The following is a 24,982-nucleotide window of genomic DNA, read 5'->3' on the forward strand; positions in this document are numbered from 1 at the left end:
GCCCCGCTGGCACCCCGACCCCGCAGCCCCCAGGGGTGCCCCCCGGTGTGGATCCGTGCCCGGGGTGCTGAGCGTTTTGGGGGGCTCGCTGGCAGCTCCAGAGGTGCTTGGAAGGGAGATGAGCCGGGGTGAGCAGACGGACAAACCGCAAATCCCGCGCTGAAAATAGGAGCCGGGGAAGAGTTTTTTGGGGGGGGAAATACCAAGCGTGTTTGCCCGCTCCTTAACGCCGCCCCGGCTGTCTGCTCGCAGCTTCTGCTGGGGCCAGAAAAAGGGGTTGGAGCCGAGGAAAACGGCACGGCAGGCACGAGGAGAGCCCTGGCACCTCGGGGACGCCGGGGATGCTGCGGCACCCCGAGGAGCAGGGGGGATAAGCAGCAGGGGCTCAACCCTCTTACGAGCCAGCAGAGAATCTCCAGGGGTGCCCCAGAACCTCGGGATGGCCCCGGAGGAATTTGTAGGGAAGGGCTGAGCCCGGCGCTGTGGGGATGGGGGGCTGGCACGTCCCCAACCCACGCCGAGAGTCGATGGGAGCCCCTGGGGTCGCTTTGTGCTTTATTTCTCCGCGTTTTTTGTGTTATTTGGGTTTTTTTTTGGGGAGGGGGGGGCGATTTTGGCAGCAGCATTAATTCTCATCAGTGCATCCAAACCTCTCCCAGCACACCCCCAGAGCACGGGCAGGTCCCCGGGACGGAGTGGGGGCGATGCAGGGAGCAAGGGGGGGGGGGATTTGGGGTGGTGTGGGGGGGGTCTGCCCCCGGCCCCGCTCACAGCCGGGACCCCCTGGGCACGGCCCCGTCGGGGGGGAGCCCCTCCAGCCACTCCACCAGGATCTTGTTCAGCGCCGCCGGCCTGGCAGGAGGGCACAAATCGGGGGTTGGAGATGGATTCTGGTGGCACTGGGGGGGGGGGTGCCCAGCCCCCGGGGGGGGGGTCGTTTTTTGGTACCTCTCCATCTGCGTCCAGTGGCCGCACTCCTCCAGGTGACCCCGGCGCAGCTGCGGCACCTTGCAGGGGGGCAGCGAGGGGTTGTGATGTGCTGCCCCCCCGCCCGGCAGCGGGGATAAATCCCCCCCCCCCAAAATCACCTCCACCCCCCTCTGGGAAGGAGATCCTGCCCCCTCCACTCTTATCCCCTTCTTTTCCACAGCCCCCCCAAACCCAGGGGTCCCGGCAGGGTTCCCGGGCACCCCCTGGGGGCATTTCCAGGGGGCCCAGCAGGATTCCTGGGGGCTTTTCCCCCTTTTTTAAGGTCCTGTTTCAGCGTGGGGGGGCAGGGGGGGCGTGCACCTACCCACTCCTCCATGCCCTTGCTCATGCTGGGGTGCAGCACCGCGTCCTTCCCCGCCGTCACCATCAGCGCGGGCATCAGGATCTGGGGCAGGAGGGGAGAAACACGGGGAAGGGGGTGGGCGAGGGGCACGGCGGTGGTCCCATACCCGCTAACTTTCCCCTTTTTCTTCCGGGGGGGGGCGCAGGATCCGTCCCCACCTTCCTGTCCTTGGCGGTGAGCGCCCAGCGCCAGTTGGGCCGCATGTTCCGGTACCAGTTCAGGGGACCCCTGGGGACGAGGAAAAAAACAGGGGTGGAGGCGTTGGGGTACCCGCTGCCCCCCACCCCGAAACCCCACAGCGCCGTCCCCACACGGCCTCATCTCCCCAGGGGTTTGGGGAAAGGGTTTGGGACCCCCGCCCCAGGGGTTTGGGACCCCCCCCCCCCTTTTTCCAGCTCCTACCTGAAGCCGGACTTCTGGAAGCGCCGCACGTAGTACTGCAGCTCGGGGCCGTGCAGGATCAGGCTCTCCGGGGGGTTTTCGGGGAAGCCCACCAGCAGCCCCCCTGCGGCACAAAGTGCCAGGATGGATGCGACCACCCCTGGGGCTGTGCCCCCCCGAAAAACCCCCAAATTCAGCCCCTACCTCGCTCCTGGATGCCGAGGAAGGAGGGCGCGGAGGGCAGGCGGTCCTGCGGGGAGAGAGCTCGTGGCCCTGTTTGCTTCCCTTTTTTTCACTTTTTTTTTTTAATATTTTTTGCCCCCTCCTCAATTCCTCCTGCCCTCTGCACCCCCCGGGCACGGCTATTTTAAATCTGGCAGGTTTCTGCCCTGAAGCAAGAGATGAATTTCCAGGGATGGACAAAACGATGGCACCACGGGGAGGACGGAGAGCGCCTCCCCTGCCCTGGTTCACTCTGGTCCCTACTGATGGCAGCACGCCAGCGTCAATTGGAAAGGATGGAGGGTCCCTGAGGGTCACTGGGGCAGTGCCAAGCCACCCCAAAATCCCAGTAAACCCCCCCTAATCCCTCCCCCAAGCCCCCCTCGTACCTCCTTGCGGGTGGAGCGGATCAGCGCCTTCAGCGTGCGCCCCACGTCCTTCTCCAGCTCTGCCTCCGCGACGCCCTGCGGGGGGAAACCGAGCCCGGCCCGGTGGTTTGGGGGCACAGCACGGGGACAGGGGGCTTTTTTTTTTGGGGGGGGGACACACACAGCGAGAGCCCCAGGGGGCAGCAGCTTCGCCATGGGGCAGGCGATGCCCACGCGAGATGGGGAGCCCAGCACGGGCACGTCTCCCCGTATTTAGGGGGGGGTTTTGAGCCCCCAAAATGATCAAATTGATCAAATTTCCCCCCCTGACTCACCGGCTCCTGGAAGTAGAACTGGTAATCGAAGGTGGGGATGCTTTTCATCTTCTCCACGATGTCCACGCTGGGGTCGGCGGGCCGGTAGGGGGTGTTGAGCGAGGCCACGGCCCTGCGGCACCACGGGGAGCAAAAAAAAACCCGATTCAGGGATTGGGGGGGGGGGCACAGAACGGGGTCGGATTTGGGGTGATCCCCGCAGGGATGCACGGCGCCGACCCACCTCACTCTTTCGGGGTAGAAGAGGGCCATGTGCCACACCACCGCGCCGCCCCAGTCGTGGCCGATGAAGACGGCTTGAGGGATGCCCTGAGGGGGGGGGGGACAGAAAAGGGGGAACCACGAGAGGGTCCCCAAAGTGAGCATCCCAACGAAAATCACCCCAAAATAAAGAAACCAAGCAGCAGGCGGTGCCCACAGCGCGGAGAGGAGCTCTGCCGTCCTCCAAAGCAGCAAAAAGGGTTGGGGACACGGGGCACCCCGTTAATTGCCCCGTTAATTGGGAACCTGCCCAAAGGGGGATGGAGAAGGGGGCAGAGCTGGCTGGAAGGGGTTGGGGGGGCCCCCCCCAGGGCTTAGGGATGCAGCCCCCCAAGGGATTGGGGTGGGCGCATCCCGCCCGGCACCGCGCTTCCCCCTCGCCTCCCTCCCCGCCGTCCCCCGTCCCCCCCTTGGGGGCCTCCAAACAAACCCAATTAAAAGGGCAGCTCAGCAGCCGGCTCCTCATTAGCTGACGAGTTAGAAAGGTAATTAAAATTCCCTTCCAGCGGCAAGAGCTCCCCGAGGATGCTGGCGGGGGGGTGGGGGCGGTGAGGTCCCGTGGTGCCGCTCAGCCCCCTTCCCGTGGGGGACCCCGGGGTGCTGGCGACCCCAAAATCACTTGGGGCACCTGCCATGCTCACACAAAGCCCCCCAAAACCTCCAATTTTGGGGCCAATGGAGCTAAACGTGAATCTCCCCACCCCGTGGGGTGCAGAAGACCCCCGGCCCCATGCCCACCGGCTGGGCACAGGGTAGGGGGGGCGCAAACTGTGGGGCTCCTCACCAGTTTATCCAGGAAAATCGCCAGGTCCTGCAGGAGGGAAGGGACAGAAGATGAGATGGAGAAGGGGCAGAGCCCCCCAGCCATGCCCCACAGGCAGGGGCTGAGCCCCGGGGGTGGGGGCTCCAACCACAGCCCCCCCCCCATATTCGCCCGTGCGCCCGCAGCACCTCACCTTGCAGATCTGCTCCTGGGAATACTCCTCTATATCTGTAGGAAACCCAAATTCCCCTTGGGGCAGTGCTCACACGGGGGGGCCACGACAGCAGCAGCCCCCCCCTGCCTCCCTTTCCACCCCCCCTTCCAAAATTCCCAAGGTCCAGGAGCTTCGGGCAGCACCAGGCGGCACCCGTTTGGGGAAAAATAACAGCAAATTGGGTCACCGCAGCCAAAAGAACCCGGCTCTGCGCCCTCTGACCCAGCAGATTGGGGCTGGAAAAACCCCGGGGGGCAGCCAGGAGCACCCAAACCCCCCCCCGAAGCTGTAAGGATGGGGTCAGCTCACCCAAAGGTGCCGTGGACTCCCCGTAGCCCTTCATCTCCAAGGCGATGACGCGGAACCCGGCGTCAGCCAGCGCGGGGATCTAGGGGGGCGAGCAGAAAACGGGCACCCCCAGGGGCAGGCAGGAACAGGGGGGGGCCAGGAGGGGCACGAAGCCACCCCCGTGCCCGTAGGGGGGGGTCCCAAATCCCTGCGTGTCCCTACCTGGTAGCGCCAGGACAGCCAGACCTCGGGGAAGCCGTGACAGAGGCAGACGGGGGGGCCCTGCCCCATCTCCACGAAGTGCAGCTGGATGCCGGGCTGCAGGGGGTGGGGAGCCCTCAAGCCAGCTCGCTCCACCCAGCACCAGCTTTAGGAGCACCCTTGGGTGCTCCTGCCCTCCCCAGAGCCTTTTATGTGGGTTTTGGCACGCGGTGCCGGGGTGAACACCCCCAAACTTTACCCGTATGGGGACGTAGCCGTGGCTCACATCAGCCGGGTCGCAGGCGGTGGGCAGGGGCTCGTCCTGCTGGAGAAGCTGCGGGGCACGGGACGGGCTCATGGGGTGGAGAACGGGACCAGGAGCCGTGCACCAGCACCACAGCACCACCACGTCGCGCCCAGAGCCACCCCAAGTCCCTCGGGGCAGCAGTAAGGCACGAGGGTGATGGGGAGCCAATGCTGCAGCTTGGTTCCCCTTCCAGCACCGAGCCCTCCCCCGGAGCCCAAAAAGCAGAACCTGAGGCTGCCGGCTCTGCAGAACCCCGGGGAGGGATCGGGATGTCCCCAGGGGATGGCAGGGTGCCCGTCCCTGCTACCTGCCTGCACGCCCGAGAGCTCCTGCAGCTCCTTCAGGACCGTCTGGGTGTCCCTGACCAGGATGGTGGCCATGCCCAGCTCCCGGGCAGGCTTCAAATTCTCCCCGATGTCATCCAGGAGGATCACCTGCAGCAAAACCAGGGCGAGAAGCTGCTGCTGGGGGCACCCCTGGGTGCCCCGTCCCCCCCCAAAACACATCCTTGGGCTCGGGGAGCTCTCCAAGGAGCATGGCTCCTGCACCCGAGGCAGCGACCGAGGGCTTTGGGTGCCAGGGGTGTCCCTTGTGTCCCTGGGTGTCTTTGGGTGTCTTTGGGTGCCCCTGGGTGTCCCTGGGTGTCCCTGGGACACCGTCGGTGTCCTTACATCCTGCGGCTTGGCCTGCAGCACCTCCAGGGCGTGGGCGTAGAGCCGGGGGTCCGGCTTGTGCAGCCCGGCGCGGCACGACTCGATCACCACGTCGAAGTGCCTGCGCAGCGCGCCCAGCAGCGTGGCCGTGAGGAGCCTCCCCGCGCTGTCGTCCACCCAGTTGTTGGTGAAGATGCCGGTCTTGAACCCTAGGGGAAGGCAGAAGGGGTCAAACACCTTTTTCCCCCCCTTTTTCCCCCCCTAATTTCATCCCAGCGCAAAAGCGGGAGCGGTTTTTTGGGCGTCACAGCCTAAAAACCTGCTTTGAAGGCTCTGCCTGCACCACAGACAGCTTGGTAATAAACCCAGCGCGCCCTAAAACCCTCCAGGAGCACCAAAACCCCTTTGGGTCCACCCCATGGGGCTGCCCACCCTGTCCCCAAGGCTTATTATGGGGCCAGCAGGGACCCGGTGCGCCCTGCGGCACCGCTGCCGGGGGCGCAGCAGGATCAGGCCCCGGTGCTGGGAGAAATCAGCACGACCCCAAATCTGCTGCACGGGGGAATCGAGGCACTGAAGACGTTTTCTGGGCTTTTTCCACATGTGCACAGCCAAAATTTGGCCAGCCCAAGGCGGGACCCACAGCGGGGACATCACAACCCGGGGGCGCACGGGGTCCCGGGTGGGGACGGTGCCTCGGGACCACCCGGGGACCCCCCAAACCCATGGGATTTGCTGGGAAAAGGGGGAATCTGTCCCCTCCTGCACCCACCGTTCCTCTTTAGCACGCCGGCAGCCCGCAGGAGGGGGGCATTGACCACCCCCTTGGTGGCCATCTCCTCGAAAACCCGGGCGATGGAGAAGGTGGGGGGCAGCGCGATGCCCGCGGCCGAGGCGCGCCGCTTGCAGCCCTCCTCCGCCTCCGAGAAGAGCTGGAAAAAAATAAAAAAAAATCAGCAAAATCAGCAAAATTCCAGCGGATCCATCCAGAGGGGGGGTCAGGAGCACCCCCTGGGCTCACCTGGGACAGGGTGATCTGCCCCCGCATCAGCTTGGCGTGGGGGCTGTCGGGGCCGCCGGCAAGCAGAACATCCCGCAAGAAATTGCTGCAAAAAAGGGAGGAGAGGTTGGTCTTTGGGGGGTTGTAGGGACCCCAAAAGCAAAGGGAGGGAAAAATCCTAAAGCTTGGGGGCGGCCGGGGGGTGCCGGAGCCTCCCCAAAACCAAAGGGAGGGAAAAACCCTAAAGCTGGGGGCTGGACACGGGGTGCCGGAGCCGGGGGGGGGACCCCAAAATCAGGGGGAGGGAAAGACCCCAAAGCTGGGGAAGGGTAGGATATGGGATGGGGAGGATGCAGGGAGCGGGGCCGGCTTCTCCATCTCCTGCTCGTTACGGAGCTGCCCATTAATTTCGGGTGGCAGCTCAATTACTTCGCCCCGGCTACGTGACGGGGGCCGATCTGCCAGGGGAAAAAAGAAAAAAAAAAAATAATAAAAATGCCGAGAGAGAAAGAGGTATTTTGTAAGCTGCAGCTCGGGGAAGAGTAATTTGCCCTATCAGGAGATCACAAAAGGGCCTTCTGGGGAGGCCATAAAATAAAATCCCGGCGGCTGGCTCCGGGACAAAGCTCTCCGAGCTGCACATCCTAAAATAAAGCGGTGCTGCTCGTGCCAGCGGGCTCGCTGCCCCCTTTTTTTTTTCTTTTTTTATTATTTAATAAGGTGAAGGAAATAAACGTCTCGCCGCCTGATCAGGGGAGGAATTTATGGCTCCTCCTGCCCCGCGTCCTCCCGGTGCCGGTGTTTCCTAACGCCTTGCTTCACCCCGGCCACGCTGTAACCGGGCCAAAGAGCAGCAGGGGAGAGGGCTGGGCTGGTGAACCCCTACCCCAGGGCACCCCCGCGGTGCTCCCTGCCCTACAAAGACACGGAAAACCCCGTGCCCACGCAGCCACGGGGCGATGAGGGCAGGATGAACCCGCTGGGCGCAGGCTCGTGGGGTTTTTGGTGCCCTAGGACCCCGGGGATGTAGGGCAGGGGGGTCCCTCGGGTGCCCGGGTGCTGGTTTTTGGGGTGCTGTGGGGCAGGATGGGGTTAAACACCCGATGTCAGCCGCTTGGGCTGCGTCCAGCAGCGTTTTGGGGAGCGGTGCCAAGGGTGTAAAGGGTGCTGCGGGGTGGGGGGGTGGCGAAACGGCCCCGAGGGAGCCCGGTGGGGGTGCCCAGCTGCGTTGGGTGCTGGTGCAGGGGGATCGGAGGGGCTCTGGGGTGTGACACCCGCACTGAGCACCCCGTTTGGGGCTCTGGGGCTCAGCTGCTTTCTCTCAAGGTTCCCCCAAAGGAGTCAGCAGCTTGCAATCACCGCCAGGAGGGCTGCCCCGTCCTGCCCCGTCCCGTCCCATCTTGTCCCATCCCATCCCGTCCCATCTTGTCCCGTCTCGTCCCGTCTCGTCCTGTCTCATCCCATCCCACTCTATCCCTCCAGTCCCATCCCGTCCCGTCTTGTCCTGTCCCATCCCATCCCATCCCTCCCGTCTTGTCCCATCCATCCCCTCCTATCCCATCCCATCCCCATTCCCAACCCATCCCCATTCCCATTCCTTCCATCCCATCCAACCCCTTCTATCCCATCCCATCCCATTCTACCCCTCCTGTCCCATCCCATCCCATTTTGTCCCATCCCATATCCCCATCCCCATTCCCATCCTGTCTCTTTCCTTCCATCCCATCCAACCCCTTCTATCCCCTCCTGTCCCATCCCATCCCATCCCATCCCCATCCCATCCCATCCCATTTTGTCCCATCCCATCCCATCCCATCCCATCCCATCCCATCCCATCCCATCCCATCCCATCCCATCCCATCCCATTTTGTCCCATCTCATCCCATTCCCATCCCCATCCCATCCATCCCATCCTATCCCTCCTGTCCCATCCCATCCCATCCCATTTTGTCCCATTCCCACCCCATTTTGTCCCATCCCCCATCCCCACCCCACCGCAGCACCCTCGACGACCCCACTCCCTCCAAACCGCCGCGGGCGGCGCCGCCAAACACAAAATCCGCCTCGTCTCCACGGTTCTCGTGCCGGGCGGCGCTCAACCGCGGCGCGGGCGGGCGAAAAAAAAAACACAACTCGGGTCCAGGTGCCTCCGGGCCGTACCGGGCCGTACCGGACCGGGCCGGGCCGTACCTGGGCAGGCCGCAGTCCCGCTCGCAGGAGCCCAAGTGGTGCTGCAGGCCGGGCCCGAACAGCACGCCGCCCAGGTCGAACAGCACCGCCCGCCGCGACATGGTGACCGCCGCCGTCTGCGCCGGGACTCGAACCCGCGACCTCTGGCACACCGGCACGCCCATCAAGCGGTAGCCACGCCCATAACCACGCCCCCGCCTCTCTGGGCACGCCCCTCGGGCTCTGGCCTCGCCCACTCCCTGCGGACCTTGGCCCCCGGCCCGCGGCCTCGCGCTGGGTCCTAGCGCCGCCCGCTCATGCGTGGATTCTCGGAGGGCTCGTATGAGGCTGAGCGGGGGGCTCCGCGACATTGCTCCGCCGGGCCTCGGCTATGCAGAGCTCGAGTGGTCTCATGGTGTTCAGAGTAGAAAGGGGGGCACGGATAGAAGGGCTGCTGCGTGCTGCAGGCATGCACACGTATGTACACACATGCACACACATGTACACACATGCACACACACATGCACATGCACACATGCAAATGCAAATGCATGCATACACACGCACATGACTACACGTGCCTACATACATGCAAGAACACCTGCACGCCTCCATGCATAGCTCCATACCTGTTCACATGCACACACCTACATACGTGCACAGCACAGACCTCCACGTGTGTACAAGCACACGCACACACACAAACACAGGCACGCATCTGTTTGCACAAGCATGCACAGAAACATGCATGAGATGCAGACACATGCACACGTGCACAGACACATGCATGCACGCACACGCATGTAGCCCATGTCTACCAAACACGTATGTGGATGCTGAGCACGTGTGCACACCGCCAGGCACACGTGAGTGTGCAGAGGATGCGTGTGCACTGCTGAACGTGTGTGTGCACACGGAGCACGTGTGTGCACGCTGAGCACGTGTGCATTGCTGCATTGCATCCACATGTGTGCATGCTGAACATGTGTGAACAAAGGCACGCTGAGCACACGCGTGCACATGGAGCACGTGTGTGCACACAGAGCACGTGTGCATTGCCGGGCACACGTGTGGATGCTGACCATGTGCGTGCACCCTGAGCACACGTGTGCCCCACCACGCAAACCTATGCACCCCAAGCAGCCGTGTGCACGCCCGGCACGCATCTGCACGCCTGGCACATACGTGCACACGCGTGTGAGGCTGAAGCTGAGCCCAGTGCAGCCACCACCCCGGCCTCGCTCGCAGCACCCCCATCCCGGGGGTGTGCACCCCCCTCTGTGCGTGCAACCCCAGCCCTCGAAGCACGGCGTGCCCGGTGCCAAGCAGGGCGTGTGTGTGCACGCGCGTGTGCGTGTGCGTGTGCAGCGTGGGCCGGCCCCCAGCCTCCGCAGCCGCCGGCAGTGCCCGTCGTGGGACAGCCACCGAGCCCAGCGCCGCGGTGAGCGGGGCTGGGGGGGGTTGGGGGGGGGGGCTGCAGGATTTGGGGGGGGGGGAGCTGCGAGGTGTGCCATGGAGAGCCCCTGCCTCAGTTTCCCCATCTGCTGAGGCTGAAGCTTCAAAAGTTGACGGCGGGGGGGGGGAAGGGGATGGGTGGGGGGCATTGAATTTTCGCAAACAAAACGCAGCAAAGCCAGGGCATTCCCTGATGGGATGGTTTTTGGGTTTTTTTTTTTTGGGGGGGGGGCTGCTTTGGGCAGGGTCCAAGCTCCAAGCGCGGAGGATCCATGCGTTTAGCATCTGTGGGCACCCCGCTGCTGGGGCGCGGTGTCCCCCATCCCACTCCTGACCCCCCAAAATCCCCCCAAATCCCCCCAAATCCCCCCAAATCCCCCCAGATCCCCCAAAATCCTTATGGGGGGGACTGACCGATGGCTAAAAGCCCCTTACCCAGCATCTGGCATGGCTCGGTGTCCGCTGGGTGCTGAGACCCGAGGGGCTCTCTGCACCCAAGGATGCTCACGGCTCAGCCCCTGCTGCAGGGGGGGTCCGGGGCTGAGCACCACCCCCCTTGGGGACACCCAAAATCTCCTCGCCCTCGCCGGCAGCCGCTGGTTTCCACCCGCCAGCCCCGGCGCCAGGGTTTTCCAGCGGTTCCCAGCGCTTTCCAGCGGTGGTTTTGAAAGAGCCGCATTGTCTGCTTCCCCCCCCCCCCCCCCCGCCGTGGCCCCCTGCTTCTCCATGTGTGTGTGTGTGGGGGGGTCTGGGCAGCGAGCTCCCCCCCAGCAGGATCAGCCTCACCCCCTCAGTGCCTCAGTTTCCCCCTGGCACCTTCGGGAGTGGGGCTCAGCCCCCTGAATCCCAAATCCCAGCAGCTGGAAATGGTAGGCAGGGAAAAAAAACAAACAAGGGGGGGCCTGGGGAATCCGAGGGTCCCCAGTGGGTGCCAAAAGGGTCCCAGAGGGGCTGGGGGGGGGGCTGAGCCGCAGCCCCCTTTGTGAGGGCTCCCCCCACCTCTCCCTGCAGGACACCATGGTCCCGCGGGACCCCTCGTGGTGCCTGCTGCTGGGGCTCTGCGCCCTGCTCCCCCTCGCCGGCACCCAGGGGACCCCAGCCGAGGATGCGGTGCCGGGGGTCCCCGAGCGCTGCGGCGTCACCTTCCACACCCCCAGCCCCTGCGGGGCCCCCCAGACGCCCCCCTCGGCCTCTCGCCGGGAGCTGGAGCATCTCCAGAGCCTCCTGCAGCAAACCAGGGCCAGCCTGCAGGACGTGGAGGCGGCGGCGGCGCTGGAGGAGCACCGGCCCCGCTACCAGGACGTGATCGCCGAGGCGCTGCCCGCCATCCGCGGGGCCAACCGGGAGTTCCAGGAGAGCCTGGACAACGTCCGCAGGGAGCTGGAGGCGCACGTGGCCGAGACCCAGCACCCGCAGGAGGTGGAGAAGAGGGAGAAGTGAGTGCTGGAGGGGTTTTGGGGGACACAAAGGGGGTCCCCCCGGAGGAGGTGGGCGCAGGAGGGAGCGCGGTTCGCGGTGGGGAGGGTGGGAGCCAGCCCCACGCTGCTGAAAATCAACCTGGGGGGCTCCTCTCTGTGCCCTCAAGGGGATTTGTGGGGGGTGCACGAGGGATTTGGACGCTCAGCAAGCCTCTATGATTAATCCCCATGCACAAATCCCGATCCCAAACCCACCGGGGTGTCCGGAGATCCCCACTGTGCCAGGTCCCCCTGCTCTGACGCGAGGAGGGGAGCTTTCCCCTCGCGCCACCCAAACCCCAATACGCACCACGAGGCTGCAGCCGTCCTACCCACGCCGGGGACAGCCCCCGGGGGTGGCTCTGACCCCTCTGTCCCCCTCCCCAGGCTGCGCAAGGACGTCCGCGTGGTGGCCCACGTCCTGCGGCTCACCGCCCGCCTGGCCCGCGCCCTCGACGCCTCCTCGCAACGCCTCCAGGACGAGCTCCACCAGCGCCTGCAGCGCTCGGCCGCCCGCGCTGCTGCTGCCCCCCAGCCCTAGGGCTCTGCCCCCCACCCTCTTTATGGCCTTGCTTGCTGGTAGGACCCTATTTTGCCCCCCAGCCGGCTCGCCCCCACCGCTTTTGGGGTGCCCGGCTCCTCCACGCATCCCCCGGGGTTTGGGGAGCGAGCTGGGTGCCGGGCTGGCACCGGCGCACTGCCCGTAGCCCCAGCCCCAAGATTTTAACGCATTTATCCCGCAGGAGCTGCGCCCTGCTGGGGCACAACCCCGTGCACCCTACGCACGGGGAGATCCCCCCTGCTGCAGGCTCCTGCCCACCAGAGCTCTGCACCCTTGGGCCCTCCCCGAGGTTGCTTTGTGCACGCAGCTTGCCAGACTCGTGTGCCAGTATCTGGGGCCCCCCAGCACCCCCAAAGTGCCTTAAAAATGAACCCCAGCTCCTTCGGGGCTCGGCTGGTGACCTCCCCGCATCGCAGCCCTCCTGGATGCGTCCCCATGTGGGTAGAGCCACCGCCAGCCCCCCGTTAATCCATCACCCAGCCTGAAACACCCCCAGCACCCCCCGGCTGCTGGGAGCAGGAGGCTGGGGAGCTGCAGGGATGGGGACAGGGATGGGGACGGGGATGGGGACGGGGTTGGGGACAAGGTGGCTGCGCATGTGCACGAAGAACCCAGCAGTAAAATCCAAGCTGGCAACCGGAGCGCACCGAGCCCAGGGGGGTTTGGGCACCAGGAAAAGAGCTGGAGGCAGAACACCCCAGTGCTTTTGGGATTTGGGGGGGGGGGGTCTGCGGGCACAGCGTGTCCTGGGCACCCCAGTGTGCTGGGTGTGGGGTCCCCGCTGTCCCCATGGGGTCCCGGGGATGGGCACGAGGTCAGGGATGGCCGGGGCAGCGGCACGGCACGACTTGAGGCGCTGCGGGCAGGGGAATAAAGAGGCCCCGCGCTCTGCATGATCTCCGTGTCTGTTTTATCTCCGTCCTCTGCTGCCTGGGGGTGGCCGTGGCTGCCTGCAGCCCCCCCCCGGCTCCGAAATGGCACGGAGAGGGCTCGCTGGCAGCTCCAAATGGTGCCCAGCACCACTTGCACCCGCATCTCCTGGTGTGGCTGCAGCGGGCACGGTCCCCTCGGCTGCCCCGTGCCCGTGGGACACTCGGGGACAGACCCAGCCAGGGGGGGCGCTTCCCCCAAGCCCCCCCCTTGCTGCCTGACCAGGAATCAGCTCCAGAAAACGGAGAGTGCAGAAAAATTGTCTTTTTTTTTTCCTCCTGAATCACTCACCACGGCCTCACAGCACTCCTGGACCCGGACCCATCCCCAAATGCAGGGAGCCGTCCTTGGAGACCTCCTGGGCTGATCCCTGCCCCTCTTTCTCACCCCCCCCCATCCTCCTCCTCCACCCCCAGCACCCCCCCACCCCATCCCCTGGCCCTGTGGGCAGCTTTAGGACGCATCCCCGTGGGCTCAGGACCCCGCAGAGGGGCTCAGCACCCTGAGGACACCAGGGAGGGAGGCGGGATGGGGCGCAGAGAATTCCTAGGAGGGGGGGGAAAAAAACAAATCCCAGCACCCCCCCAACCCCGAGGAGCCGGGCTCTGCCTCCTGGTTTATCTCCCTGGGGAAAGGAAGCCGATGATTGCCCGGGTCCCCCAAGGGCTGGAAATTGCAGTCCTGGGTTTGAGACGCAGGAAGGTCGAGAGCAACATTTCCTAGCAGGAAGGAAGGAGGGAGGATGGTCTGGGGACACGGCTGAGCCTCCGGGGAGCAGACAGGTTCTCCATCCTCCTGCGGCTGGGAGCTGACCAAAAAACCCCGTCCCCATCCCCGTCCCTGTCCCCAAACCCCCCGGACAGGCTGGGGGTGACTCGGTGCGTGGCTGCGGGCGAGGTGGGGAGGTGCAGGGGGGGTGCTTTGGCTTTTTCCTCCCGCTTTTGCCCCAAAATGGGGCTGAGGCACGGCACGGGGAGGTGCTGGGCCAGCTCCAGGCGTGCACCCCGGGGGTCGTCCCCTGCAGTGCCCCCCCCGTGATGCCCCTGCAATGCCCCGTGCACCATCACCATGCACTATCCCAGTACACCATCCCAGTACATCCCAGTACACTGTGCGCCATCCCAATACAACATCCCAGTGCACCATCCCAGTACATCCCAGTGCAATGCCCCGTGCACCATCCCCGTGCACCATCACCATGCACTATCCCAGTACACCATCCCAGTACATCCCAGTACACTGTGCGCCATCCCAATACAACATCCCAGTGCACCATCCCAGTACATCCCAGTGCAATGCCCCGTGCACCATCCCCGTGCACCATCACCATGCACTATCCCAGTACACCATCCCAGTACATCCCAGTGCAATGCCCCGTGCACCATCCCCCTGCACCATCACCATGCACTATCCCAGTGCACCGTCCCAGTACATCCCAGTGCAATGCTCCATGCACCATCCCCTTGCACCATCCCAGTGCACCATCCCAGTACGTCCCAGTGCAACATTCCCGGGCACCATCCCAGTACAAAATCCCAGCATGCCATCCCAGTACACCATCCCCATGCCTCATCCCCGTGCACCATCCCACCATCCCAGTGCACCGTCCCAGTACATCCCAGTGCAATGACCTGTGCATCATCCCCGTGCACCCTCCCAGTACAACAACCCTGTGCACCATCCCAGTGCACCATTACAGTGCACCATCCCAGTACATCCCAGTGCACCATTACAGTGCACCATCCCAGTACATCCCAGTGCAATGCCCCATGCACCATCCCAGTACAACATCCCAGTACAACAACCCTGTACACCATCCCAGGGCACCATCCCAGTACATCCCAGTGCAATGCCCTGTGCACCATCCCTATGCACCATCCCAGTACAACACCCCAGTGCACCACCCCAGTACATCCCAGTACAACATTCCCATGCACCATCCCATCTTCCCCATGCACCATCCCAGTACAACATGCCAGTGCACCATCCCAGTGCACCATCCCAGTACATCCCAGTGCACCATCCCAGTACACTATCCCAGTACATCCCAGTGCAATGCCCCGTGCCCCATCCCCGTGCACCATCCCAGTCCATCCCAGCGCATCGCCCCATTACACCATATCACCACCCCACCACCCCAGTACATCACCCCAGTACGTCCCAGTACAAACACCCTGATGCGCCACCCCCGTGCACCACCCCACGCACCATCCCAGGGGACACCCCTCGGACACCCCCATGCAGCGACCCCCCCCCCCCCACCCTACTGCACCCCCCACCCCCCCATACCCCCCCCTCACCCCCCAACACCCCCTCCCCTCCCCACCCCCCCCCCGTTCCTCGGAGGACACCGGGGACCCCCCCAGCCTCCAGCAGACCCCGCAGCCTCCCCCCACCCGGGGAAGCCCCTTTTTTTTTTTTTGGGGGGGGTGGGGGGGTGGGACAGGAGCTCGGTGATGCTGATGCTGAGCGGGGCCGCCCCCCCCTCGCCCTCCCCCTGCCGTCCCCGCCCCGGGGCTGAGCCCAAGCAGCCTCCGGAGCCCAGAGCTCGCCGGAGCCTCCCCGGCGCAGCATCCCCGGTGGGGAACGGAGCCCCCGGACCCCCCCTCCCCGAGCTCTGCCCGAAGCAGGTAAGGGGGGACAGGAGGTGGGGAGGGACCCCCGGACCCCCCCTCCCCAATTTGGAGGCTGGGAGCAGCAGGGAAAGTTTCCCTTTACGCACGAAGTTCCCGTCCTATAGGAACCCCCCCCCCCACAATCCGACAGGACCCCCCCCGTGGCGATCTGTCCTTTATCTATTCGTTATCAGCACGAAGAGGGGGGCAGCCTCCCTCCTGCCCCCCCCCCCCCCCCCCCAGCCTCCCTGCCCGCACCCAAGGGTGCCGAGAGCTCCCCGCGGCACCCAAGGGTCCGGCATCGTGGGGGGACCCATCGGGGAATTTTTAGGATGTGGGGAGGGCACGGGGGGGCTGCAGGGAAGGGAGATGGCAGGGGAGGTGTGAGGGATGGGGTGGTGGGGATGCGGGCACCGAGAGGTGGGTGCAGCCTCCTGGATGGGGCAGGGGTGTCCTTGTAGGGGTGCAACCCCCGGGGGCTCCATCCTCACCCACCCCATCCCCATCCCATCCCATCCCATCCCATCCCATCCCATCCCCATCCCTTATCCCCATCCCATCCCATCCCATCCCCATCCCTTATCCCCATCCCCATCCCCATCCCCATCCCATCCCATCCCATCCCATCCCATCCCATCCCATCCCATCCCATATCCCCATCCCCATCCCTATCCCCCTCTGGGTGGGGGTGCACCCAGCGCACCTCCTTCCCCTCCCCAACATTTATCCGAGCTTTGGGGGGGCCCCAGCTTTCCCCACACCACATCCGAGCCTGGCAGCAGCACCCCTGGGCCCCCCCATTTCAGCAACGCGGGGCATTTCCAGCTCGGCACAGTGGCCACGTCTCCCCCTTCCCATTTCCCACCCCCTCCATCCATTAATCAGCCCGGGTGCGAGCTGGAAACTGGGAGCCCGTGACGGCCCCTTGGTTTTATGCTGCTGGGGGGGGGAGAAATTTGGTGGTGGGAGCTCCAGAAGGAGTGCTGGGATGGGATGGGATGGGATGGGATGGGATGGGATGGGATGGGATGGGATGGGGTGGGATGGGATGGGATGGGATGGGATGGGATGGGATGGATGATGGATAAATGGATGATGGATGGATGATGGGTGGGTGGGTAAGCGTGGGTGGCACATTTCACCCCTCTGCCGGTGCCATCTCCCCAAATCCCCCCCCCAGGGACAGCTCCGTGCCACCCCACCGTGCTGTCCCCTGGGCAGGGATCCTGGGGACCCTCCCCGTTTTGGGGCACGAGCTCCCCAATCCCTTCCCAAGCACCCACTCTGAATTTTTTCACCCAGGCCGCTATCTTTCAGGAAAAGGAACAAAATTCGGGGCAGGGACCTCAGCCCAGACGCCCGGGGACCCCCAGGACCCCCCCTCCGGAGGTGCCCCATGGTGGCTCTCCCCACCGAGGCTCCTCGGCCACCGCTGTCCCCGTGCCTGGGGGCTCTTGGCAGGCAGCAGGGAGCATGGGGGGGCTCTGCCGTGGCTTCGTGCCCCTCCTCGCCTGGTGCTTCATCACCTTCCAGGAGGGTAAGGGCAGCTCTCGCTTTCCCCTGGGGTACCCAAATTTCCCTTTGCTCCAGCCCAGCCTTCCCCTGGGTCCCAACCTAATTTGGGGATGGGGGCCGTGGGTTGCTGCACACCCTACGGATTTGGGGTTCAGCTCCCTGCACAATTCCTTTTGGGCTGTGCAAAGCCCCGGCAGAAATTTATGGGGCTCTGCAGCGAGCAAGGACCGAGGCAGCTGGTGCTGAGCAGGCCCTCGGCCATCCCAAAACAGCGTTTTCTCTCCGGGTTTTTTGGCTGGGATTGCAAAATCGTCCTTGCACCACGCCACAAGCACGGGGCAGTGCAGCAGGGGACAAATCCCCTCTCCCCATCCCCACCTGCCCGCTGCAGCAAAGGGGGGCTTACCCAGAAATACCCCTTGCCCAAACGGGGCAGAGAACCAGAGCATCCCCACCCTGCAATTTTTTTGGGGGGGCAGATCTTGTCTTCACCCCCCAAACCCTACTGAGGTGGAGCAGGGAGCAGAAAACACCCCCAGGACAGAGAATGGGGTAAAGGGGATGAAATATTTAATCGCTTTTATTTTCGGGGCCGTGCACCGCTCTGTTTTGGGGGGGCATGGGAGGGTTTTTTTTTTTCCCTTTTTACCCAGCCCCATCTCCTTGCAGCAGCCCCGGCGCAGACGCAGCCCCGCAGCCACGCGGAGGAGCGCCTCTTCAAGCACCTCTTCACCGGCTACAACCGATGGTCGCGGCCGGTGCCCAACACCTCCGACGTGGTCATCGTGAAATTCGGGCTCTCCATCGCCCAGCTCATCGATGTGGTGCGTAGCCCACCCGGGGGGACCCCAGCCCCATGCCATGGCTGAGAGCCCCCTGCAGCCCCCTGAGGAGCTGCTCACGAGTTTGGGCATGGTTTGGGGCCCCTTTGGGCACGGTTTGGGGCCCCTTTGGGCACAAAGCCTCGCCCCCAAAAGTGAAATAGAAACCCCCAGGGGATGCTCAGGGCTCCGTCCACTTCTTGCCCACTTTTCCAACCCGTCTGCTCAACCACGGGCAGGGGAAACTCGTGCGAGGGGGGCTTCAGGCAGCAGCACCCCCTGCCCATCTCCAGCGGGTGCCAAGCCACCCAGCACCTGCCCAGGCTCCCCTCATCCCCAACCTCCCTTTTGGGAGCAGGAGAGCATCGAGGAGCATCCGTCCATCTGTTTTTGGGGCTGTTCTTGTCCTCCTTTTTGGTCTGTGCGCCGCAATTTGCTATTTATTGCTGCCATCTAGCGAGCAGCCAGCCTCTCCCTCTCCTTGCACTGGCACCAGTTGCTTCCAGGAGCTGGAGCCCAGTGGCAGAAGGGGCTGCACGCCCAGCAGCGCGTCCCTCTCTGCCTGCCTCCTCTCATTTCTCCCCATTTCACCCCCAAAACAGGATGAGAAGAACCAAATGATGACCACCAACGTCTGGCTGAAGCAGGTAGGAGCCTGGGGAGCAGGAGCGTGCCAAGGTGGGCATTTGGGGCAGAGAGACCCTGCTGGGGGCAGCTCCGTGGTGTTATACCACTGGGAGGGTGATGCCGGAGGAGGAGGAGGATGAGGAGGAAGGCACTGGGCAGACCCAGGGCCATCTGATGCCCTCTGTGCCTCCCTCCAGGAGTGGAGCGACTACAAGCTGCGCTGGAACCCGGCGGACTTCGACAACGTCACCTCCATCCGGGTGCCCTCCGAGATGATCTGGATCCCCGACATTGTCCTCTACAACAAGTGAGATGGGGCGTCCCCAGGGCCAGCTCCCCCACCCCACCACATCCCATCCCATCCCATCCCATCCCATCCCATCCCATCCCATCCCATCCCATCCCATCCCATCCCAATCTCCATCCCCATCCCATATCCCCATCCCCATCCCCATCCCATCCCATCCCATCCCATCCCATCCCATATCCCCATCCCCATCCCATCCCCATCCCATCCCATCCCATCCCCATCCCAACTCATCCCATCCCATCCCCATCCCATATCCCCATCCCATTCCCATCCCATCCCATCCCATCCCATCCCATATCCCCATCCCCATCCCATCCCATCCCATCCCATCCCATCCCATCCCATCCCATCCCATCCCATCCCATATCTTCACCCCATCCCATCCCATCCCATCCCATCCCATCCCATCCCATCCCATCCCATCCCATATCCCCATCCCATCCCATCTCATCCCATCCCATCCCATCCCATATCCCCAACCCATCCCATCCCATATCCCCATCCCCATCTCCATCCCCATCCCATCCCATCCCATCCCCATCCCATCCCATCCCATCCCATCCCATCCCATCCCATCCCATCCCATCCCATCCCATCCCATCCCATCCCATATCCCCATCCCATCCCATATCCCCATCCCCATCCCCACCCCACCCCACCCCTCCAGCCCCCTCCAACCCCCTCATCTCTCCCCCCACAGCGCCGACGGGGAGTTCGCCGTCACCCACATGACGAAGGCCCACCTCTTCTCCAACGGGAAGGTGAAGTGGGTGCCCCCCGCCATCTACAAGAGCTCGTGCAGCATCGACGTCACCTTCTTCCCCTTCGACCAGCAGAACTGCAAGATGAAGTTCGGCTCCTGGACCTACGACAAGGCCAAGATCGACCTGGAGAACATGGAGCACCACGTGGACCTCAAGGACTACTGGGAGAGCGGCGAGTGGGCCATCATCAACGCCATCGGCACCTACAACTCCAAGAAGTACGACTGCTGCACCGAGATCTACCCCGACATCACCTTCTTCTTCGTCATCCGCCGCCTGCCCCTCTTCTACACCATCAACCTCATCATCCCCTGCCTGCTCATCTCCTGCCTGACCGTGCTGGTCTTCTACCTCCCCTCCGACTGCGGCGAGAAGATCACGCTCTGCATCTCCGTCCTCCTCTCCCTCACCGTCTTCCTGCTGCTCATCACCGAAATCATCCCCTCCACCTCGCTGGTCATCCCGCTGATCGGCGAGTACCTCCTCTTCACCATGATCTTCGTCACCCTCTCCATCATCATCACCGTCTTCGTCCTCAACGTCCACCACCGCTCGCCCAGCACCCACACCATGCCCCGCTGGGTGCGCGGCTTCTTCCTCGACTTCATCCCCCGATGGCTCTTCATGAAACGCCCCCTGGCTCTGCCCCCCGCCCAGGGGGCCGCGGGCCAATACGACCCCCCGGGGACCAGGCTCAGCACCTCCCGTTGCTGGCTGGAGACCGACGTGGATGATAAGTGGGAAGAGGAAGAGGAGGAGGAGGAGGAAGACGAGGAGGAAGAGGAGGAGGAGGAGGAGAAGGCGTACCCCGGCCGCGTGCCCCCTGCCCAGGGCACCCAGTGCCGCTATGGCTGCGGGCGCCAAGCGGGGAAGGGGTCGGGGGGTCCGGCCCCACGGGTGCCCCCCAAGGAGGAGGAGACGGGCTCGGATCGGGGGCTGCTGCTGTCCCCCAGCATCCTGAAGGCCCTGGAGGGGGTGCAGTACATCGCCGACCACCTGCGAGCCGAGGATGCTGACTTCTCGGTGAGTGGGAGCCCCCAGGGCTGTGGGTGGTGATAGGGACCCCCCCCTCGACCCAGTGGTGATGCTGTCGCATCCCTCCTTGGGGAGTCATTTTGGGGTCCCCAGCTGCTTCCCTGCTGTGCTGAGGACCCCAAAACCAGGAGAAGACCCACAGCCACCTCCTGGGAGATGCGTGGTCCCCAGGGCTCTGTAGCTGGGCGGATTTGGGATCCCCGGGGGGGGGCTGCACCCCCTGCACGCCCCTGTCCAACACTCACAGCCCCCTCTCTGCCTGGCAGGTGAAGGAGGACTGGAAGTACGTGGCCATGGTGATCGACCGCATCTTCCTCTGGATGTTCATCATCGTCTGCCTGCTGGGCACCGTGGGGCTCTTCCTGCCACCCTACCTGGCGGGGATGATTTAGGGGCTGGGGGCGACGCAGGCTCCCCCCCCTACCCCTTGGGGACCCCGGCAGGATGAGGCCGTGACCGTGGAGGACCCTTGGGTGGGAAGAGCTGGGGGGGAGCAAAGAGGGTGCTGGGGGTGATTTGGGGGTAGCGGGTGGGATGTTCTCTCCGTAGACAGAAGGAGAGCACCTGGAGGCGCCTAGGAGAGGCGTCTGCCTCCTTGAGCTGCCTCAAATCCTACCTGGAAGCCAGGGGATGGGCCTGGTTGTGACTCCAAGGCGCTGGGTAAGAAGAGAGGAGCCCAGAGCCGCTGCTGGACGCATCCTGGCCGCAGGGTGCTCAGGACTGTGGGGCAGGTGATGGAGATTCGGGTGGCTCTGCTGAGCCTGGCCAGAGCAAGCAGTCACCCTGCACCATCCCAGACACGTGCTTGGGTCTCGGGGCCTTGAACCCCGGGGTGCTGCCTTGCTCCGAGGTGCTGGATCCATCGGCACGGGGGTCCCGCTCCCCTGGGACCACCCCGAGCAATCATCCTCTCCAACCCACTCCCACAACCACCCGCAGACCCCAAAACTCCCTCGCTCTGATGACTGCTGCCATCCAGCTCTAATTTCTAGCTTCCGTGTACCCAAAAGGACCCATAATTAGGAGGGACCGAGCCCCTTCTGCGCCCTGGAGCTGGGGTTTTCCCTGCAGTGCTTTCTCCTCCAGGAGCCCAGCCCAGGCACCGCGGTGCTGGATGCCGTCTGAGAGGCTTCAGAGAACACTTTGTGCTGTCAGGAGTGAAATGGGCTGGAATAAAAGCTCGCCGAGAGACGTGAGCATCCCAGGGGCGTCGTGGCTGCTCGTGCAGCCTCTGGTGCGTGCATGGGGCTGAGGAAAGGTGAGGAATGGTCTACAGAGCCCACTGTGCTCATCTCAGCCCCCCAAAAGCCCCTTGTGGGCTGGATCCCCTCTCTTTTCCCCTCTCAGCTCAGCCCTGCCTGGCTGGGGACGTGGCACAAGATCTGGGGGACCCCCAGTGTGGCATGACGTGCGCCCCTGTGCACCCTTTTTTTTTGGGGGGGTCCCATTCTTGTGGCCGTGCTGCAGAAACCTCCTCCCTGAATTGCCCGTGAGCTCCTGGTGGTCCTCAAAAAGCGAAAGAGCTGTGGATAGTTTTGTTAGCCAAAGTTTTGGGAGCAAGGAGAGCCTGGGTTTGGGGTCTGTGGGGCTCCAGAGGTGGCAGAGCCAGGGGTGCACGAGGGGCACCCTCGCCGTGGGGGGGCCGGGACCCATCTCTTTGCCAGGAGGAGATGGTGAGTTGGGGGGGCTCGCGGGGGCGTCAGGCAACACAGGCACAGCGGGGCTTGGTGCATGGTTTATCTCAGCCAAAACGAGCAGCGTGGTGGGAAGATGCTGGGGAAAAGCCCGAACCGTAGGATTTCCAACTCAAGCACAATCCGCGCAGAGACCCGGGGGCCGTCGTCGCTTACGCAGATGTGAACTGGGGTGAACTGGGCCACCTTCTCCTGGCCAGGTTGTGGCACCGACGGGGTCCCAAACCTCCCCCCCTGCACCCTCCCCAAGCTGGGGCCGGGTACAAGACCCGACCCGAGGCAGCGCACGGCCCCGAGCCCCTCGTTAAATAAACCTCACAGGGAAACGCAGGCAGCCCCTCCAGTGAGCACGCCGGGGCTCCCCCCCCGCCACGGGAAGCCAGCTCCCCCCCCTTCCCCGGTCACCGTGTCCCCGGCTCCCGGCGCCGAGGAGTGGGGTCAGGACCCCCCCCCAGCCCCTTGGAGGGGCCGAGGGACGGACACATGGACCCGCCGGACGGACACATGGACCCACGGGGTGGGCACACGGACCCACGGGGTGGGCACAGAGACCCAAAGGATGGGTACAAGGACCCACGGGGTGGGTACAAGGACCCACGGGATGGGTACGAGGACCCACGGACCCCCGCCAGACAGACACACGGACCCATTGCTGGCTGGGAGCGGGATGCCACCGAGCCCAAGGGACCTTTGTCCGCCCTCGGGGACAGCCAGGACCCCCCTCCCCCCGCCCCAAAACCCTTTCGAGGGTTGAGTCCCCTTCTTCAGACGACCGACGAGATGATGCTAAAGACACGAGCAGCTGCAGGAGGAGGGGGGACAGGGAGGGCAGGGCGGCGAGGCCACGGGAGACACACAAAAGCCAGCTCCTCCGCGATGCTCTCCTCCCTTCTCCGCCGACCGGCGCGCGGCGCCGCCTCTCCTCCTCTCCTTCCCCACCCCTTCTCCTTCCCTCTCTCCTCTCCATCCCTCACTCCAAGCACAGCTTCACCAGGTTGGCCTGGAGCTTGGCTTGGTCCACGGCGTCCAGGAGGTTCTTGGCGTCCACGGCCAGGGTGTGGGAGGCCGTCAGCATCTGCCTCTTGCACTCCTCGCTCAGCGAGGTGACGGCGTTCTGCTGCGCCAGGCGCATCTTGTTGATGAGGTCGGCCAAGTCCTTGTTGAGCAGCTTCTGGGTGCCCTCGATCTGGCCAGGACACGTAAAAGGGGGTTAGGGGATGCCTGAACCCGGTCCCTCTTCCCCCTGGCCCCGCGGGTCCCTACCTCGGTGCGGGAGGCGGCGGGCAGGACGGGCAGGATCTCGTCCACGCTGCCGATCAGCTTGCGGAGGGACAGGCCCACGTTCTGCGGGGGGAGCAGTAGGGTTAGCACGGCCCCAGGCACAGGGAAGCAATTCGTGGGAATGTCCCTGACTCAAGGGTTCCAGTGGGGAGAGGGGAATGAGGGGGAGACGCTCCCCGTTGACCCCAGATGGTGATGGAGGAGTAGAGGATGGTGGAAGCGTTCCCATCGTTGACCCAAGGATGCAACGGAGGACTAGGGCATCTTGGAAGTGATCCCAAAATTGACCCAAGAACACAACGGAGGAGTGGGGCATGTTGGAAATGCTCCCACCTTTGACACAAGGACACAAAGGAGGAGCAGGGTAGGTTAGAAGTGCTCCCACCATTGACCCAAGGACACAACGGAGGAGTGGGACCTCTTGGAAATGATCCCACCATTGACCCAAGGAATCAATGGAGGAGTGGGGCGTGTTGGAAACACTCCCACCATTGACACAAGGACCCAAAGGAGGAGCAGGATATGTTGAAAACTCTCCCCGTTGACCCAAGGAGGCGATGGAGGAGCTGAGAATGGTGGAAGCGTTCCTGTCATTGACCCAAGGACACAAAGGAGAGCAAGACATATTGGAAATGTTCCCACCATTGACCCAAGGACACAAAGGAGGAGTGGGGCATGTTGGAAATGCTCCCACCTTTGACCCAAGAACCCAATGGAGGAGCAGGACATGTAGGAAATGATCCCATCATTGACCCAAGGACCCAAAGGAGGAGCAGAACATGTTGGAAATGCTCCCTGTTGTCCCAAGGAGCCAATGGAGGAACAGAGAATGGTGGAAGCGTTCCCATCATTGACCCAAGGACACGACGGAGGAGTGGGACATCTTGGAAATGATCCCACCATTGACACAAGGACACAACAGAGGAGCAGGACAGGTTGGAAGTGCTCCCACCATTGACCTAAGGACACAACAGAGGAGTGGGGTATGTTGGAAACACTCCCACCATTGACCCAAGGAATCAATGGAGGAGTGGGGCATGTTGGAAATGCTCCCACCTTTGACCCAAGAACCCAATGGAGGAGCAGGACATGTAGGAAATGATCCCATCATTGACCCAAGGACCCAAAGGAGGAGCAAGATAGGTTGGAAATGCTCCCACCATTGACCTAAAGACACGAGGAAGGAGTAGGAAATGCTCCCATCATTGACCCAATGACCCATTGGAGGAGCAGAGAATGTTGGAAACGTTCCCATCATTGACCCAAGGACCCAATGGAGAAGGACATGTTGGGAATAGTCCCACCACTGACCCAAGGACCCAACGGAGGAGCAGGACATGCTGCTAACGCTCCCTCCCATACACGTAAGACCTTCCCAAGAAGGAAGGACCCTGGGCAGTTCTCCCATACAATGGCAGCAC

The 24,982-nt window shown here is 63.7% G+C and overlaps 3 protein-coding genes across 3 annotated transcripts in view; 1 reads left to right on the forward strand and 2 right to left on the reverse strand.

Annotated features, from left to right (window-relative positions):
• Positions 1-729: 729 nt before the first annotated feature.
• Positions 730-6,401, reverse strand: EPHX2 (epoxide hydrolase 2). Its single transcript, XM_032185235.1, has 17 exons — positions 6,348-6,401; positions 6,099-6,258; positions 5,345-5,535; positions 4,985-5,107; positions 4,626-4,700; positions 4,388-4,483; positions 4,187-4,265; positions 3,857-3,891; positions 3,685-3,711; positions 2,863-2,948; positions 2,640-2,751; positions 2,334-2,400; positions 1,736-1,880; positions 1,492-1,561; positions 1,295-1,375; positions 949-1,007; positions 730-852 (listed from the first exon to the last, which is right to left on the reverse strand). Exons 1-17 carry the CDS (start codon positions 6,372-6,374, stop codon positions 768-770), a joined length of 1,518 nt encoding a protein of 505 aa, XP_032041126.1. The 5' UTR covers positions 6,375-6,401; the 3' UTR covers positions 730-767.
• A 10,586-nt stretch (positions 6,402-16,987) lies between these two features.
• On the forward strand, positions 16,988-20,978 carry CHRNA2 (cholinergic receptor nicotinic alpha 2 subunit). Its single transcript, XM_032184527.1, has 6 exons — positions 16,988-17,051; positions 17,699-17,853; positions 18,453-18,497; positions 18,675-18,784; positions 19,488-20,574; positions 20,853-20,978. Exons 1-6 carry the CDS (start codon positions 16,988-16,990, stop codon positions 20,976-20,978), a joined length of 1,587 nt encoding a protein of 528 aa, XP_032040418.1.
• Positions 20,979-23,250: 2,272 nt separating this feature from the next.
• The window catches only part of PTK2B (protein tyrosine kinase 2 beta), a 28,587-nt gene continuing 26,855 nt past the window's right edge, over positions 23,251-24,982 (reverse strand). The window contains 2 exon segments of the mRNA XM_032184528.1: positions 23,251-23,466; positions 23,544-23,624. Of these exon segments, the coding sequence (XP_032040419.1) occupies positions 23,251-23,466; positions 23,544-23,624 (297 nt within the window).

This window comes from Aythya fuligula, chromosome 3, assembly GCF_009819795.1.
Source record: "Aythya fuligula isolate bAytFul2 chromosome 3, bAytFul2.pri, whole genome shotgun sequence".
NCBI lineage: Eukaryota > Metazoa > Chordata > Aves > Anseriformes > Anatidae > Aythya > Aythya fuligula.